This window comes from Ambystoma mexicanum, chromosome 9 (genome assembly GCF_040938575.1).
Source record: "Ambystoma mexicanum isolate Mex_15411 chromosome 9, UKY_AmexF1_1, whole genome shotgun sequence".
In the NCBI taxonomy this organism is placed as follows: domain Eukaryota; kingdom Metazoa; phylum Chordata; class Amphibia; order Caudata; family Ambystomatidae; genus Ambystoma; species Ambystoma mexicanum.
The window spans coordinates 176,169,644-176,187,130 of NC_090931.1; the positions used below are offsets into that span (position 1 = coordinate 176,169,644).

General features: G+C 49.1%; 1 protein-coding gene across 2 annotated transcripts in view; it reads left to right on the forward strand.

The window, feature by feature from the left end:
* The window catches only part of HYOU1 (hypoxia up-regulated 1), a 485,286-nt gene that overhangs the window by 260,825 nt on the left and 206,974 nt on the right, over positions 1-17,487 (forward strand). For both annotated transcript variants that reach the window (XM_069614392.1, XM_069614393.1), the window contains exons 10-13: positions 3,118-3,252; positions 9,478-9,560; positions 9,665-9,797; positions 13,040-13,224. In XM_069614392.1, coding sequence (XP_069470493.1) covers positions 3,118-3,252; positions 9,478-9,560; positions 9,665-9,797; positions 13,040-13,224 — 536 coding nt within the window. The remainder of the gene's footprint in view (positions 1-3,117; positions 3,253-9,477; positions 9,561-9,664; positions 9,798-13,039; positions 13,225-17,487) is intronic.

Here is a 17,487-nt window from a genome sequence, read left to right on the forward strand (position 1 = left end):
ATCTCCCGGAAGACGTGATGGAGGTGTGTTCGGCTAGAAGACCAGCTTCTAAATCCCTATACCGCTGCTGTTTGAACCAGTATCGCAGCTGGTGCAGGGAGAAGAAAGTTGATCCTTTCACATGCAAACTTAATAATGTTGTTTCTTACTCCATTTAACCTGTTCAGGGTTACAAGTGACCACAGTCAGACTACTTGGCGTCACTGATGAGGGATCGTACTTTAAAGTGCTGATTGTCATTCAGTTTACACTTGAGTCCATTGAGGTCGCTTACATTCAAGACTGCCTTCTTATTGGCTCACATCTGCCCACAGGGTAAGCAAACTGCAGGCTCTGTCTTCAAAACCACTTTGTCCTTCTTTAAGGACAAGGTAATGTTAAGAGTCCTTTCATCTTTTCTCCTGGAGGTAATGTCAGAATTTCACATAGCTCAACCGATAGTCTTACCAACCTTTTATCCTCTGCTTCAACCATCAAGAGAAGCTTCGTCTGGACCATAGAAGGGTGTTTAGTTACTACATTTCAGACAGCCAGTGTTCATCAGGATGACCAACTTTACAGAACAGAGATTAGGTTTAGCGGTCACAAAGCAAACCGTTTCTCGTGCATAGTTATGTGCATAACCGAATGCTACACACTAGCAGGGAAAGACTTGCCCAAAGGCTTGAGGACACATTACACTAGAGGGGTGGTTGCTTCTTTGGCTCTGGAATGGGGAGTGACAGTGCAAGATATCTGCAAAGCGGCAACTTGGTCGTCCCTTCATACTTTCAGCAGGTTTTACTAAATAGTCTTTGTCCAGAGAGGAAGCTGAATTTGTTAAAGCTGTCCTCCATAATATCAACAAATAGAAATTCTTAGCACCCTCCTCCTGACAGACTGCTTTGGGAGTGTATCAAAGATGAGGAATATGAGGACACAATCCATTCGCAGAACAAGTTACTTACCCATGGTAACTTTCTTTTGACTGGTTGTTCATCCCACGTATACCTCATCGTCCACCCATCTGTCCCCACTTGCTTAACAAGAATTTGTTTTACACCTTCCTTTCTTGCAAAGTCAGATCTGTCTCCATTAGTGATTGGGCATGCAGAACAGAGGTGGGGGGGGGCTTGAACTGAGGTAACGCTCACTGTGTGTGCTGCAGACACCAGCGTCTACGTCATGGTCGAGGGCCATGATTCGATGTTGCACACCACTGTTGGGGGTGTTTTCCTGAAGTCCTACTGGTAGTACTATCCCAGTGGTTTGTAGATCTCCAACTCTTAGTAACGGTCTGTACTAACTCAAGGCCTTGGAAGAATGGAAGAGCAGTTGGGCTTACCTTAAGAGGAAGTTGTGAGCTGTAGAGAAGTACACTGAATCTAGTTGGACATAGAAACATTTAAACTTATTTATATAAAAGTATATATTATATTTACACCAGAATCACTTCAAATACTTTAGACGTTTACACTAGAACACTTCGGAATACTTGAGTACACTTCAAAGTGCACTTTCATTTGTGTGTGTTCGCGGTCACATTTGTTGCAACGTTAGAAAGGGAAAAGATCATTCTATTTTATTATCGGTTATTGCATACTGATACGGTGTTAAATGGTTTATACGGTAATCCCTTTTCTCTGCAAACCTATAGTAAAGTCACTTACAGGGAGGAAAATGGTTAGTGTAACATGAGCTTGGTTCAAGGTTCTAAGGAGGGGGTTTCTTCACCTAGAAGTCTTTTGTCCCAAAACGCATCCCTAGCTAAAGGCAGTTCGGAGAGGGCTCAAAGTCTTGACAAGCAGCAAAATACGGAGAGCACCTGCAGATTTGTTCCAGTCCCTAGTGTTATCGAAGCAGCAAATTAACAACAAACATAGACCCAAAAAAGCAGTCATGGAAGGGACACAAGCGGCTCTTGGGTAAGAGGGGGTTTCCCTGGATACCTCTACGTGCTCTCCAGCACAGTGGAGCGACTTCTTGGAATCGGGTAAGCAATAAAGTTTCCCCCACAGTACCTTAGGTTTGAAGAATATGTTCTTGCTGGATGCTCCGTGATGATGCAGCTCTGGACCCATCCTCCAGATTCCTTGGTCTGATGACTGAAGGCAGGAAAATGGACTGACTCTCTCGGCAGCAGTCTCGAGGGAGGACCTGGGGCATGACTTTCAGCAACTTCTTGGTTCACCCTGCTGTTTTGGCAGGATTGCAAGAAAGAGGTCAAGTCAAGCAAAAGTGCTGGGGGTTTCACTAGGAGAGTGGGATGAAGCATAAAAATGATCTCCCTAACAGCCGCTCAACCCTAAATAAATTCTTTAACAAGCTGCAAGCAGACTTTAATGTATCAGATGAGGAATACGTGGGAGATTCATTCAGTCAAAAGAACGTTACCACGGGGTAAGTAACTTGTTTTTCTAAACCGGTCCAAACCACTACAGAGGTTGTAAGGGTAGGCTCCGTGAGCCCATGCTTGCACAACAGCCATTTTAGACCTGCAACTTGTTTTCCCACAAGAAGTGTTGGCCCAAACCAAATACTAGACAGTGGGACGTAAAATATTTGTCCTCAGTGACTACCAAAAAGGTAAATTGGGCTACTAATGTGTTAACATTGGGTGCTCTCTTGGTGAATCCAAAAGTACATTAGTTTCCACCATTCTACCCCATAATGCCATTGTAGCAGGATCTCACCCTAAGGCCAAAATGAGGTTCTTATGTCACCCCTGTCCTTAGGAGCCTGTAGTGGTAGGCAAGGGGGGTGGAGGGTTGAGTAAAAAGTACTTCTGACTACAAAAATAAGTGGGGGGTTAGAGGGGGGCTAAGTTTAGGGACTCCATAAAATTGGACTGCAGACTCCCCCTTAGCCCCCAAAATGAAATGCTCACGTAACAAAAATCCCCTCTTGGCTAATCTACACCATTTTCTGATGTCTGGCCTCTGTTCTTGGCTATGGGGTAAACCATGTATTCTTTAAACTAGTTTGAAGGAAATCTCTTTGAAGTTTGTAGAAATGCAATGTTATTCATTAGTCAGTGAAGGTGCAATGCTTCGAATGAAAGTGCTGGGTGTATCATAGCAGGCCCTTTACACAGTGTTTGCTGTGAAAATTGATGAGGAGCACTTTTTTCTTTTACAGATCGAGGGTTTGATGGATGACATTGACTTCAAGTCAAAGATTGTTCGCCAAGACCTGGAAGACTTGTGCCCGGATCTGTACGAGCGTGTGGCGGCCCCTGTGCAGCAGGCATTAAACGTGGCTGAAATGAACTTGGTTAGTATGGAACACCCAAAGTAATGTTCCTTGCTTGAGGCATTGTGCAATTTGTACTCTTGCAGCACGATGTAGTCTGTTAAACACTTGGACACACCTCAATATGAGTTGATCTCTGCACATGCTGCAATATTCCATCCAGGGTGGACCATGTCTGAACACTACATACTGCAATGTAGTGCACTGTTCATTGCATGCACACCATAAATGTACAACTGCTACATGTCCTGGGTGTGGTATGATGTAAAGCAGGTCGTGTTTTGCTACCTTTTGTGGAGCAGTATCCTAGCTTCCTTTAACTCGAGAATGAGGCTAGTTTCTTACAGGTACAGTTTTGGCATAGTGTTTGCCAAAACTCTAACCTGTCTGTAAGCTTTAACCCCTGAGAAAATGTGGTGCTGGTGTGTGATTAAAAACATTTTTGGTTAATGTGAGCTTCATAAAAACAATGCAGTTGACAATATTTAAGTGCAGCACTAAAGTGTTAAATGTTTCATTTTATGCCAAATCTCCATCTGGAGTTATAGTATTCCCCTTTCTCCAGCATTGGGGGGGGGGGGGGTCTGGCATGGATTTGTATGCTCATGAATATTCCCTGTCAGGCTGGGAATCCTCGGAAAAGAAAGGTTTGTTTTGGTTCTAAACTGTCTTTCTCCTATAAACCAATCACTGAGCTCTGGGTCATACTGCCCCCAGCCAATGACTGTCCTCTACCTAAGCCCCTCCTCTGGCAGCCATCTTCATTTTTACTGCACATTCAAGTGTCGGGAGTGCTCGTGCTTCGCTTTTCAAGCTTTTTTGCTGCATTTTTTCAACTTTTTGATAGTTGAGCACTCTTTTTCGGTCAATCGAGCCTGTGTGCTCCATCGATTATCCTTCGAACTAACCAGGACCTGTTTTTTTTTTTTCTCTGCATCCCCCCCCCCCACCCCCATCAAGGGCTGTTTTCGTCGAGTGTTCTTCTTGGAGGCTTCCAACAGATTCTTCAGACCTACACCGCGTGGATCATGTCGGCCGAGAAGGACAGAGCTTCCCTCTTCAAGCTTTGCTCCCACTGCGGTTTGCAGATTGTGTACATGGACAAGCATTCTCAGTGTATGTACTGCATGCACCCGACTCATAAGGAGGATTGTGTGATTTGCCGTGGCTTCACAAAGCGCACAATGAAGGATCGACACCAACGGTTGGAGTTGTGGCTGCAGGCCAAGGCCTCTGCCTCGGGTGGTACCTAGGGGCATGCCTCTCCCGGATCCGGCAATCCTGAGTGGGGTTTTTAAGTCCTTTGAGGGTGCCCCTACTTGGGGGCACAACACATGGCCGAACACCCTGAGTCTGCTTCCGTCGGGATCGCCGCTGGTGCGTGTCCCACGACGGTCAAGGCGTGATGGTCCTCCCCATCCGCATCCATTGCCAGTCGCCACTCTGGCTCTTCATCCAAGAGGAAGTGAGGAAGTCAGCTAGCCTGGGGGAAGCTAAGGGAGAATCCAGAGAAGGCCAAGCGAGGTGCGTTGTCCGACCCACCCGCGACGTAGAAGGCCAAGGTAGCCAAGGGATCAGACAAGGCCCCAAAGGAGAAGGCCACGCAGGACAAGGTGTCCGACACGGGCGTGAAGAAGGTCAAGGCATACAAGGGATCCGGCCTTTCTGTGAAGGCCCAGGTGCACCAGGCGAAATCGTCACCCTCCATCGAGTTGGTGGTGGGGTCACTCTCTAAGGCCGCAGGAGCAGACCCGGCCCATGGCACCCCGACGATTGCCAGGGTCTCTTCCACCCATGAGTAGGCTTCGAGCAAGCCTGTTGAGAAGACCCCTGGAGAAGAGAATGCCGGACCTCAGCCCAAGAACGACCCCCTCGGGACCCGATGAAAAAGGGGGCTTGGGGAGGGGAGAGTGGTGAAGGCGACGGGCAACTGACATTTCTCCGGCTGATGAGATCATTTCCGTCCACACCATCCAGGAGGGCGATGACTAGGGGGAACGTCAGGGAATTGCCCGACGACAGGGGTTACCATCTATGGAGACAACAAGGGGCCCCAAGACGACGGGGGTCCTGGACCTAGTGCTACTACACCCCAGATACTGCCTAAATATCTTTCGCTGGACATCCTTTCGACCCTCCACACACTGGTGTCGGAGATGGAGGATGCGGGCAGTCCCTCTGCCCCCTTCACCCGCGGTGCCAGTTCCAGCCACCCTGTTGACACCGGGAGAAACCGCCGGCCAAGAAGAGGAGGCACCTTATGCTTCCATGCCACCCATCACCCCTCTCTCCCCCAAGGGAGACTAAGTCGGACACAGCGACAACGAGCACAGATGACTGACTGGATGGGGGACCTCCGCCCAGAGCCTCTCCGCCGGACGAAGTAGGATCTTTCCATGCAATGATCGCCCATGCATCAGAGCTTTTCCAGCACATGCCGGAGGAAAGGAATAAGGAAGGCTTCTTGTATCGGCACCGGGAGGCGAAGAGGAAGACCATTCTTTAGGTCCCGCTCCTGGATGATGTTTGGGATGAAGGGTTGGCTCTGCTGAAGAACCCCTCGACAGCCCCAGCAAGAGAGACCGGCTGGAGAAAAAACACAGGGTGCTGGACTCTGCCCCCAAGTGCTTGCTGTCTCAGACATCGCTGGGCTGTGGTCTTAATGGCCGCCCGGAAGAAATAGTCGAGCTCAGCGTCTTCTTATTCCACCCCCTCCAGACAACGAGGGGAAGAAATTAGTTTCTATGGGTAGAAAGGTTATCTACTCAGTGGCGACGGTCAAGGCTGCCAACACCCTTGCGATCGTGGCCAGATATGACTGGGAGCTGTGGTTTAAGTTGGCTCTGCTACTGGACTTCCTCCCCGATGACAAGCGGGTAGAGGCTTTGGAGATCCTTCAAGAAGGCGAGATGGCGGTGGACCATGCCATCACAGTGGCCCTGGACATCGAGGACATGGGTTTCCGCCAGATGGAAAACAATTTGTCTTTGCCGTCATGGCTGGCTCAAGGCCACCAACTTTAGACCGGAGGTCCAGACAAGGGTTTTGGACATGCCCTTTGACGGAGACAACCTGTTCGGGAAGGCTGTGGATGAATCCCACCAGGCCATCAAGAAGTACACAGCTGAAGTTTTATGTGGCCTGCACAAAGAGTTTCCGGACAACCTCTCAACTTTTTGTGAACTTTGGTCCTGTGAACCATGGGAAGGCCCTGTCCAAGGCTTCCATTTCCAGGTGGCTCTCCGGATGTATCACTCACTGTCACTGGTTGGCAAACCGACAGTCGCCTGGCTGTCGGAGCCCATTCTACCAGAGCTATCGCTGCTACAACGGTGTTCCTGTCTGTTGTGCACCTGCTGGACATTTGCAGGGCTGCTACGTGGAGGTTGACGCACACCTTCACAAAATTCTACTGGGTTGACAGGGATTCCAGGGAAGAGTCCTGTGTCGGCCAAGCAGTGCAGCTCAACCTGTTTGCTTGAAGGTGATCCTGGTGAGGAGGTAGGAGATTGCTTCTGTTGAGCCTTGCCACCTCCCGTGGTTGTGCATATGTATGTACTGTTATGTATTATTTATTCATGAGCATGTGAATCCATGCCAGACCCCATGCTGGAGTAGGAACAAGTTACTTACCTGTTACTGTTCTCCAGCATGGGTCTGACATGGATTCAGATGCGAACCCTCCGCCTGCCCCTCTGCGCCTCTTCTCTTGGTCCTACTGCCACTTTGCATGCTACCAAATCTGAAGATGGCTGCCAGAGCAGGGGCTTAGGTAGAAGGCAGTCATTGGCTGGGGGCAGTATGACCCTGAGCTCAGTGATTGGTTTATAGGAGAGACTGTTTAAAAACTGAAACTGTTTCTTTAACCGAGGATTCCCTGCCTGACGGAATATTCATGAGCATGTGAATCCATGCGAGACCCATGCTGGAGAACAGTTACAGGTAAGTAACTTGTTCCTTCTCACTGTTCCTGTAACGTTTCTGTTAAAGTAACAAGCCTACCTGAATGGCTGGTAGCAGTGGCTGTGTTCTACCGACTTTTGTTAGTTTTCACCAGCGGGCTGTACTCGCAGCCCCGGTAATACACAGGAAGGGGTCCCCATTGAGGCAAAATGGTGACTATTCTTCTTTCGCCATTTCTTGTGTGCTTGTTCTTTCTTGGCCCTTCTGCCATCCTTGGTGTGGGAGGTCCTGGTTTGACTTTTGTCTTCAGATGGAATCTTTTGTGAAGCCCGCTGAGGCTCCAGTGTCTGTGAAGACTGGAAACGAGGGAGCAGTCAAACTCTGCAGTCCTTTGTCTTTTGGCCTGCCTGAAACCTGTTCCAACTAGACAGTCGCCCCCTAAAGTTTGAATGTAGCATGAGTGCTGATTGACTGTCTTCTAGTGTAAATGTCCTGGATCTGGATGCTGAAGACAAGTCGACCACTGGAGCTGAGTCCGATGAGGAAGAAAAGTCTCCTGTAGCTGCTTCCAGCAACCAGAGATGCCTGCTGGGTGACCACTGCTGTGCTGACCCTTTCTTCCATGCGACCGTATACCCAAAGAGGACGTCTCCTTTCCTTGGACTGGTGGGACCAATCCGTCTAAAGACCTGCATTTCGAGACACCCCCCAGCACGCTGTAATCTTCTTGGGCTGCAAACCGTCGATACATTGGGACCTCGAGGTTGAGTGCTGTGCATCGTCTTCCAAAGAACGCATCTCTCAGACTTTGGACTCCTGCTGGACCTCCAGAAGTCCCCTGACCAGAGTGCTAGGCCGAACAAGCAAGGCAAATTATTCGGACAAGAACAGTTATTCATTGGCATCTTTGAAAAGGTACCAAAACGCAGATCCTCGTTGGACCACCAAGAATGCTCTTCTGGAAGTCCCATTCTTGACTACTGCTGTGAAATACCCTCCTTTTGTCACCACGACCAAGGAACAGGAGACCAGGTCTGCATAGTGAAGGTGTTCATCTTCATTGGTCCCAGGGTACTGTGGGATTCAAGGTAATACTTGCCTGGAGTCTGTCTTTTGCTCCTGTGTAGCTAGAAGGGGTGGGGGCGTAGGTAATTTGTGTAGTTGAGTTTGCACATCCATATTCGCCCAGGCCTAACGCTGGAACACATTCCGGAAGCCGCCTACGATGTCCCTGAACCCTTTTACCTACAGGAACTGTTAATTAACTGCTACAGAAGAATTCTGCAGGAACTCTTGCCTTTTCTACAGCTTGTGCCTGCCTTTTTTGACCTGCAATCGGACCCTTAAAGACTCGGAACTCGATAGGGAAAGGCTCCTAAAGCCTAGGCTCTGTGTAAAGATTGCTAAATAACCTACCTTGTGTTGGTCATAAGGATCTGAAACCAGGTTCTTTCTTACCTTTTGAATTGTCTACTATTCGAAACAGTATTACAAGTAACTGTAAATTCTGTTTCAGGAATAATGCAAAGTTCCTACACTCCTTTGAATTGTATCCAGTTATGTCGCCATGAAAATGGCTTCCAGGTGACGACATTTCCCTAAAAATGCCCAATCTAACACTTTAACCAACTATTCTAGGATCAAGATAATCTATAATTATACCCCTCCTAAAATATTGTGGGTAACATTTTTTTGGGGGGTCAGGGGGAAGGTGCAGGGAAAGTCACCTACTTGCCGACTTTTTCACGGCACCATTATCACAACCCTTTGAATTACACAATGTCTTGCTGAAAAGTAATTGCCAAGTTGTTAATTACCTTAGAATTGTCTACTATTTTAGAACCTCTATCGAAAATAACGTGTTGAAAAGGTGCTCACTTGTTCAGGTGGGTAGTGTAACTGTATTCCGGAAACAGACTAGGTGATGGTATTCTACAAAGTGGGTTTTAATTAACTTGAATTGCATACTGCCATTCTAAAAGCCTATTACACTGGTTTACTGAGCAGACATATTGTATTGATTTTTATATTGTGGTAATTGCTAATGATAATACTTAACTTTCTGAAGAATTCTCTTTACCTGTGTACATATATAATAAACCATGATGTGTACATAACTAAGTATGTAAGTGTTTAATTGGACCATAACTATGCTACAAGTTCGTTGCACCTTCCTACAGCCCTCTCTCCCTCCTAGAAGTCTGTCTGCTCTATATTGAGTGGTACAAACATGTACTAGAAGTTGGATCTCTGTATTTGGGTGAATAAACTCCTTAAGCAGCTCCATTTTCACACGCATTGCCTTCTCTGGACAAATGCTTTCTCCTGTTTCTTTTGCTGCAGGATGAGATCGATCAGGTGATCCTGGTAGGTGGAGCCACACGGGTTCCCAAGGTCCAAGAGGCTCTTCTGAAGGCTGTTGGAAAGTTAGTGTTGAAGGTCATGATTTGGAGGCCTTTATGGGGTGAGGGTAAGCGGATTGAACCTATTGGTGTCGGCAGTAACTTGTCTTTCTCATCTGTTTCTCCAGGGAGGAGCTGGGTAAGAATATAAACGCGGATGAGGCAGCTGCGATGGGGGCAGTGTACCAAGCTGCAGCTCTGAGTAAAGCCTTCAAAGTGAAACCATTCATTGTACGTGATGCTGCTGTATTTCCCATTCAGGTGAGTGTGTTGTCCCTGCCCCCCAAATCTGACTCTTAAATTAAATAAAGCATGTGAAAATCCCTTCTACTTGAAGTGAGTAGCTGAAATGGGTGGACAAGCCACAGAACTACCCAGGACCATCACTAGAAGTGCACCTTCAGTTAAGCAATGCTGACTAATACATTATGGGTTTGAAAATTAGCTCAAAGGAACCTTGACAAAGATGATGATGTAGATATTGCCGAGCAGAATGTGTGCTTTTTAAGCTAATTAGCTTGTTAGGTGAAATGATCCATCACCCCCTGTTAAGGAGATTTATCATGCTTATGCTTCATCCCCTCTCCTAGTGAGACCCCCAGCACGTTCTGTTAGACTTCTGGACCTTTTTCTTTCTATCCTGAATGAGTGGATCCTTTTTCCACTCATTCGTATTTGCTCTGACTTTTGGAACTCTGTTCTGTGTTTTACTTTTAATATGGAGTCTACTTTACTCCATATCTCTTTAAAGGCATCTGTGTTTTACTTTTGCAGCACGCAGCTCCTTATGGGCAGTGTTGCTGGGAACCCTTTGGGCTCTCCTTTAAGGATATTTTACTATCTTCAAGTAACTACAGCTCTTGAGGATAGAGGGATACTTTGTATCCCTCATAAAAAGTTAAACTATGAGATATTAGCACGCACTATTTTATGTGGAGTGCTCCTTTATTTTCATTTTTTGCCATTTCTAGCGTGGTTGTCCTTTGTTAGCCCTTCTACTCTTCTAGCAGGGGGAGGGGGGAGTTGTCTGTGTTTTGCCTTTGTCAGGAATCCATGGGTATCCCCCACCTAGGCTCCAATGTGTCTGGGCAAGCAGGAAGTGGGGGAGGAGTTTTTCACTTCCCTGACCCTTTGTCTGCCTCAGTGCCTGAATGGAACAGGTGCCCACTGTGGGAGAGTGGGAGGGGCTGGCTGTCCTGATTGGACAGCCACCCACCCCTTTCTGTAAACTGCTAAGAGATTGGAGAAGCGTGTGTGCTGAAACTTAATAGGTGAGGTTCCTCAGGTGAAAGGCTAATCGACCCCTAGAAACTGAAGTAACCGAAGACTACCAGAGATCCCTACAGACCCTTTGCATCACTGTGAAGCGACCACTGCTGTCCAGACCCCGTTTTCCAATTGAAAGAGGACTCCTTCCCTTTGGCAGGTGTGACCAACCAGCCCTGAGGCTAATTTCAATTTGAGCCATCTCCCGAGGTACTTTGCCTTTTCAGAGCTGCAGACCGCGAATAACAGGAGACCGCCGACTCAATTGCAGTTGAGAGGCCACATCTCTCCCTCTGAACCTCCAGGGACACATTCTGACTCGTCCAAGTCCCCTCACCAGAGGGCAGGACTCAGAAGATTGACTGGGCGAATACCATCCTTTGGTGCTGAGAGAAAAAGGTGCCAAAACCGCAGACTGACCAGAGAAGCTTAAGATATCCGTGCCGAGGGGCCTCTGCCGAGACCACCTTGTCGGACCGTTCTCTCGTCATACCGATGATCCCGGAGACTGGGTTTGTCCCTGCTACACCGAGGAAAATCCAGCCACAAACTTTTCTTCTAAGCTAAGGCACTATGGGGTGAAAAGGTATTGCTTACCTTAAACCAAGAAGTCGCTCCAGACTGTTGGAGTGCACAAAGAGGTGTCTAGGGTCTTCACGCTTACCGCTGACCCAAGCTGCTGGCTTGTGCCCCTTTTGCGAGTCCTTTTAACATGGTCTCCAACGTTGTTGGCTCTTCTAGCATCTTATCCTGGAGACCAACTATCCACAGGAACGTTTGCTATTCTGCTGCTTTGTAAGACTTTGAGCCCTCTGAACTGATTTGGGGATTGGACTTTAAAAGCGTTAGCTTGCTCAGAAATTGCCTCTAGAATGTTAAGCTCTGCTACTGTAGGACTAACCAACCCTTTTTCTTCCTAAAAGACTTTATGTGGTTTTGCTAACTGAATACAATTACTCTATCTTGTCTTTGCGGGAGTGCGTGTTCGTACCGATGATGGAACTATCATTAGTGTCAAACTCTGTAACAATTGTACAGCGAGCAATTATCAACTAAGCATTGGCCTTTGAACAATGTTTATAAGTATTCCTATGTATGTTGATTAAGTGATCTAAGTATTTTAAGACATATATATTTTAATATAAATTTATTGGTGTGTTTCTTGGACTACTGTACTAACTGGGTTCAGTGTACTTACCCACAGCTCACATCTTCCTCTTATGATCAGGCTGACTGCTCTGTCACTCTACCAAGGTTCCATGAGTAGTACATACTAATACTAAAGTTTGCGGACCAATGAACCATTAGGATAGCTATATGGGAACAGTACAAACATTTCGGCCCCAAATTACAACCATTTCATTAATGCGTCTTTGCTTGGTAATGAAATGACGACCACCTCCCCTCCCCGCCTCCTCCCAACAGACTAATGGGAGCAGGGGTTGTGCGGGTGTCCCCAGCTTCCATTAGAGGGGAGCGAGGGGAAAAAGAAAAGGACCCTGTAATGCCAGTTTAGACCCACATTAGTGGGCGAGAACTGACGCTGCAGGCTCAGGGGTGGGGGGGGGGAGAGACGGCGGCACACTTCATTGTGTGCTGCCGAAAAGGTAAGTGGGTAGGGGGGAGGTGGTTGCAGGGGATGCAGGCCAAGCGTGATCTGTGTAGTCACTGCACAAGCCATAATGGGTGTATGCAATTTAATTGTCGACATTATGAGCAGCGCGGTAATCACATGGGATTCATTAGAAGTCTAACCGCGAGGACATTAGGAAAACCTCCTTAACACCCCCACTAAAGTATTAAACAAAAATCAATTGCTTTTTTTATCTCTTACTTCATGCTGAAGTGCAGCCTCTAAGCATGGGATACGGTATTGAACCCATGCTAGCATTGCATTGTCTTGTTTCGAAGTTAAGCATGTTACCCTTGAGCCATCCTCCCGGCACACAATGCATAACGTGCATTGTGATGGATTTTTACCTTCTGCTCAAATGTTCAGTGAGTTGTTCTTGGATCTGTAGGTAGCTCCAATTTCAGTCTCTAGTAGAATGTGTAAAACACTCTTGGGTGTGATTTCTTTTTCTGTCTTTAAAAAAAATGTATTTGTTTTTATAACGTAATCTTCGCACCATTTTGAATCTGTTTCATGTAATATTTTATAACTCATCCCATGCAAAAGTGTGGCTTCAGTATTGTTCATTACCCTGAAATTCTCCTGAATATGTCCTTCACTGTAGGTCGAATTTACCCGTGAGGTGGAGGAAGATCAAAGCAAGAGCTTGAAGCATAACAAGCGCATTCTGTTTCAGCGGATGGCACCATACCCCCAGCGCAAGGTCATCACCTTCAACCGCTACACAGACGACTTCAAGTTCAGTGTCAACTATGGTGACCTCGGCTTTCTTGGGCCGGAGGGCCTGCGGTAAGTGTCTTGGGGCCAGGTAGAACTTCTACACCCCTTCCATGAGGTTAACACCTGCGGTTTTTGGCACAAAATGATTTTTCTTTTCTCATTTCTTCTGATGAGTTCTCATATTACTGCAATGGAAGCTAGAGTTCTCTAGCATGGGTTCTGGCATGAATTCACATGCTCATGAATATTCCCCGTCGGGCTGGGAATCCTCTGTAAAAGAAAAAGATCAGTTTAACTTCTGAACTGTCTTTTTCCTAACAACCAATCACTGAGCTCTGGGTCACACTGCCCCCCCCCCCCCCCCCCCCAAGCCAATGACTGCCCTCTACCTAAGTCCCTCCTCTGGCAGCCATCTTCAGATTTTTACTGCACATTCAAGTGTTGGGAGTCCTCGTGCTTAGCTCTCAAGCTTTTACTGCTATTTTCAATTTTTGGAAGTTTTACTAAATTTTTAGGTCAATTGAGCCTGTGTGCTCCATCGATCAACCCTCTGATTCAACGGGGACCCGTTTTTCAGATTCTTCAGCACCCCTCAAGGGCGAATTAAGTCTTGTTTCTTCGTGGAGCCTTCCAGAAGATTCCTCAGGCCTACACCACGTGGATCATGTTGGATGAGAAGGATTCCCCCTCTTTTCAAGCTTTTCACCGACTGCGGTTTGCGGAATGTTTTTATGGACAAAAAACATTCCCAGTGCCTGTACGCAACGCACAAGGAGGAAGATTGTGCGTTTTGCCGTGAACTCTTGACTTGCACGTTGAAGGATCCGTGTAAACGACTTGGAGTGGCTTCAGGCCAAGGCCTCTGCACAGGGTGTTTCCCAGAGGCATGCCTCTCCTGGTGCTGGGAAGGCGAGTGAGCTTTTAAATCCTTTGAGGGCGCCCCTCCTGTGGGGGTCCAACAAAAGGCCAAGCGCCACAAGTCCACTACCGTCGGGAGCACCGTTGCGGCGGGGTCCTCAGCCCGGGCGCATTCGACATCACCATGGCATCCGTCTCCAGTCAACGCTTCAAATCTTCATCCAAGAGGAAGTCTGATCACCCAGGCAAGGTGAAGGTGGCCCCAGAGGCGTCCAAGGAGAAGATCAAACGGGGTACAGCATCCGGCCTCCCTCAACAGAGCAGGCCAAAGGGGACTGGGCCTCCGAGCCAGCCCCAAGGAGAAGGCCAAGCAGGATAAAGTGTCTGGGGGGACCACGAAGGCTAAGCAGGACAAGGCTGGCCTGACCGTGAAGGCCTAGGTGCAGCAAACTAAGGCAGACCCTTCCATCAAGCTGGGGGCGTCCCTTTTAAAGGTTGTGGGGGCTGTTCCGCAGGGCGCCCCTCCAAAGGCAAGAGTGTCCCTCCCTGCCATGTGGGAGTCTTCATTCCAGCCCATAGAGAAGATGCCTGTTATCTACTCAAGACCGTCCCCTGTGTACGTGAAGAAAGTGGGGGAGGCACTGAAGTCCTCTAGGGCACGGATATCTTTTCGGCTGAGGAGGAGGAACTAGCCTACCTCCAGACCATGCAGGAGGAGGGTGCCGACGAGAGAAACGTCTGAGTCGAGCCCTATTACGAGGGAGCCGATGAGTGTGATGATGCTGTCTAGGAGGGCGACGGAGGGCCTCAGGACGACTAATGCCTTGGCTCTGCTCCTACGCCCCAGCTGCTGGTCGATGCCTGTCATGGACGACAGTGAGATGGGAGACCTCGGGTCGCCACCGGCCATATCCTCACTGCCAGACGATACTGGTTCGTTCCATACAATTATCTCCAGAGCATCGGAGCTCTTCCAGCTCATTCCAGAGGAGGGTGGTGGCTTCTCCAGCAATGGGGTCTGGCATGGATTCACATGCTCATGAATATTCCCTGTCAGGCTGGGAATCCTTAGTAAAGAAAAATTCTGTTCTCCTAACAACCAATCACTGGTCTCTGGGTCATACTGCCCCAGCCAATGACTGCACTCTACCCAAGTCCCCCCCCCATCCCCCGCAGCCATCTTCATTGCACGTTCCTGAGTCCTCGTGCATAGCTCTCGAGCTTTTACTGCATTTTGTGCTCTTTGGAAGAGTTTTACTCTGTCAATCGAGCCTTGTGCTCCATCGATCTACCTACTGATTAACGAGGACCCGGTTTTCAGATTCTTTAACGCCCCTCAAGGGCCAATTTCATTGAGGTTCGTCATGTAGGATTCCAGATGTTTCTTCAAGGCCTACACCGTGTGGACATGTCGGAGGAGAACGATTCAGCCCCACTTTTCAAGATTTGTTCCGACTGCGGCTTACAGAATGTCTTCTCAGACGAGCATTCCCAGTGCCTCTACTGCCTGTACCCGGACCCAATGCACATGGAGGAAGACTGTACGTTTTGTCAGGAGATGTGCCCTGCACGCTGAAGGATCAGCATAGGCGGCTCAAGGAATGGCTACAGGCCAAGGCCCCTGCTCTGGGTGGGTCCCAGCAGCATGCCTACCCTGCTTCCAAGAAAGCAGAGTGGTCTTCTAAGACCTTTGAGGGTGCACTGGCCACTGGGGCCCACCAAAAGGCTAAGCACCGCGAGTCCACCGTTACCAGGAGCGCCGTTGCGATGGGCCCCTCGGTGGTCAGGGCGAGTACTGCGTCTCCAGCGGCTTCGATCACCAGCCAACGCTCTGGATCTTCGTCAAAAAGGAAGTCGTCCCCCACCCCCACCCCACCCTCCCCTAAGGAGAAGGCCACAGGGTTGACCAAGGCCAGGCAGGACCAGGGACCTGTCCTGTTCATGAAGGCCCAGGTGCATACGATGAAGGCCCAGCCTTCCATCGAAGGGGTGATGGCGTCCCTCACGAAGGCCGCCGTGGCTGATCCGCAGGACGCAACCCCGAAGGCGAGTGTCCCTGCCAGCCAGGAGGGAGTCCTCTTTTCAGCCCATAGAGAAGACACTGGAAAAGATTCCAGCCACTTCCCCGAAACCAGCCCCTCTGATCGCAGAGAATGGGGGGCCCTAGTAGCTCTCCAGGCACATTACTTGTCTCCAGACCATCCAGGGGGAGAGGAACGTCGGGTGCGGGCCCTACAGCAAGGATTCTGGCGAGGGCCACTATGAAGGCGACGAGGAAACTGAGGAATAGCAGGGTGTTGAGGGTCTGGGTGGCCAGCTTATGCCCCAGACACCGGTGTTACCTCCCCCTCCATTGGCACAGCCGCCTCAGCAGCCACCTGGAGATATCTTGATGGACATTCTCTCAGCTTTGCGTACTCTGGCATCGGAGATCCAGACAAGGATGCCTGTTGCAACGACGGCCCCACCCACGGCGCCAGTGCCGACGGGGGAACCACTGGCCAAGAAGAGGAAAGTTCACCTGCCACCTCCTTGCTGCTCTTCCGAGCCCCCCCCCCCCCCCCCCAGGGATCTTCACCGCCCGACGATATAGGCTTGTTTCACACCATCTCCAGGGCTTCAGAGCTCATCCAGCTCGTTCCTAAGGAGAAGAGGGAAGAGGGTTTTCTATATCGGCGAAGGCAGTCATTGGCTGGGGCAGTATGACCCAGAGCTCAGTGATTGTTAGGAGAAAGACAGTTCAGAAATGAAACTGATTTTTTTCAGTACCGGATGACTGGGAATATTCATGAGCATGTGAATCCATGCCAGACCCATGCTGGAGAACAGTTACAGGTAAGTAACTTGTTCCTTCTTATACTAGCGTGCGCCACGAGGCAAAGACAATCCTTTGAGTCCCCTCTTGGATGACATTTGGGATGGAGGACTGCTGCTTATGAAGAACAAGTCTACGGCCCTGGCGAAGAGGGACCGCTTAGAGAAGTACAGGGTGCCAGACTCCGCAATTAAGTGCTTGCAGACCCAACAGGTGCCGGATTCTGTGATTTCTGCAGCGACCAAGAAGTTGTCGGACTCTGTCTTCTGCAGCATCCAGCCCTCTGGTCAGCGAGGGGAAGAAATTGCATGCGATGGGGAGGCGAGTTATCTCCTCTGCAGCGATGACTATCAAAGCCGCAACCCCCACACCTCTCCTCCCGCTCTGCGGCCCAGTAAACCAACAGGGGCTGCCCCAAGGCCTTCGGGGTCGTCGCCAGGGATCCCAAGGCAGCCTGTTGACCTCCAAGCAAGAATGAACCATCTGGGATGTCGGGTCCCCACCCGTTCACCCTGGTGGAAGGCCGGCTGGCAGGCAGACTTTCAGTGTGTGGAATACCATCTCCACCCACCGTTGGGTGCTGGATGCTCTCACCCACGGACACTCCCAAGTGTCCCCAAATTCCAACAGTGGCCCAACAGGAAAACCACGTCGCTCAG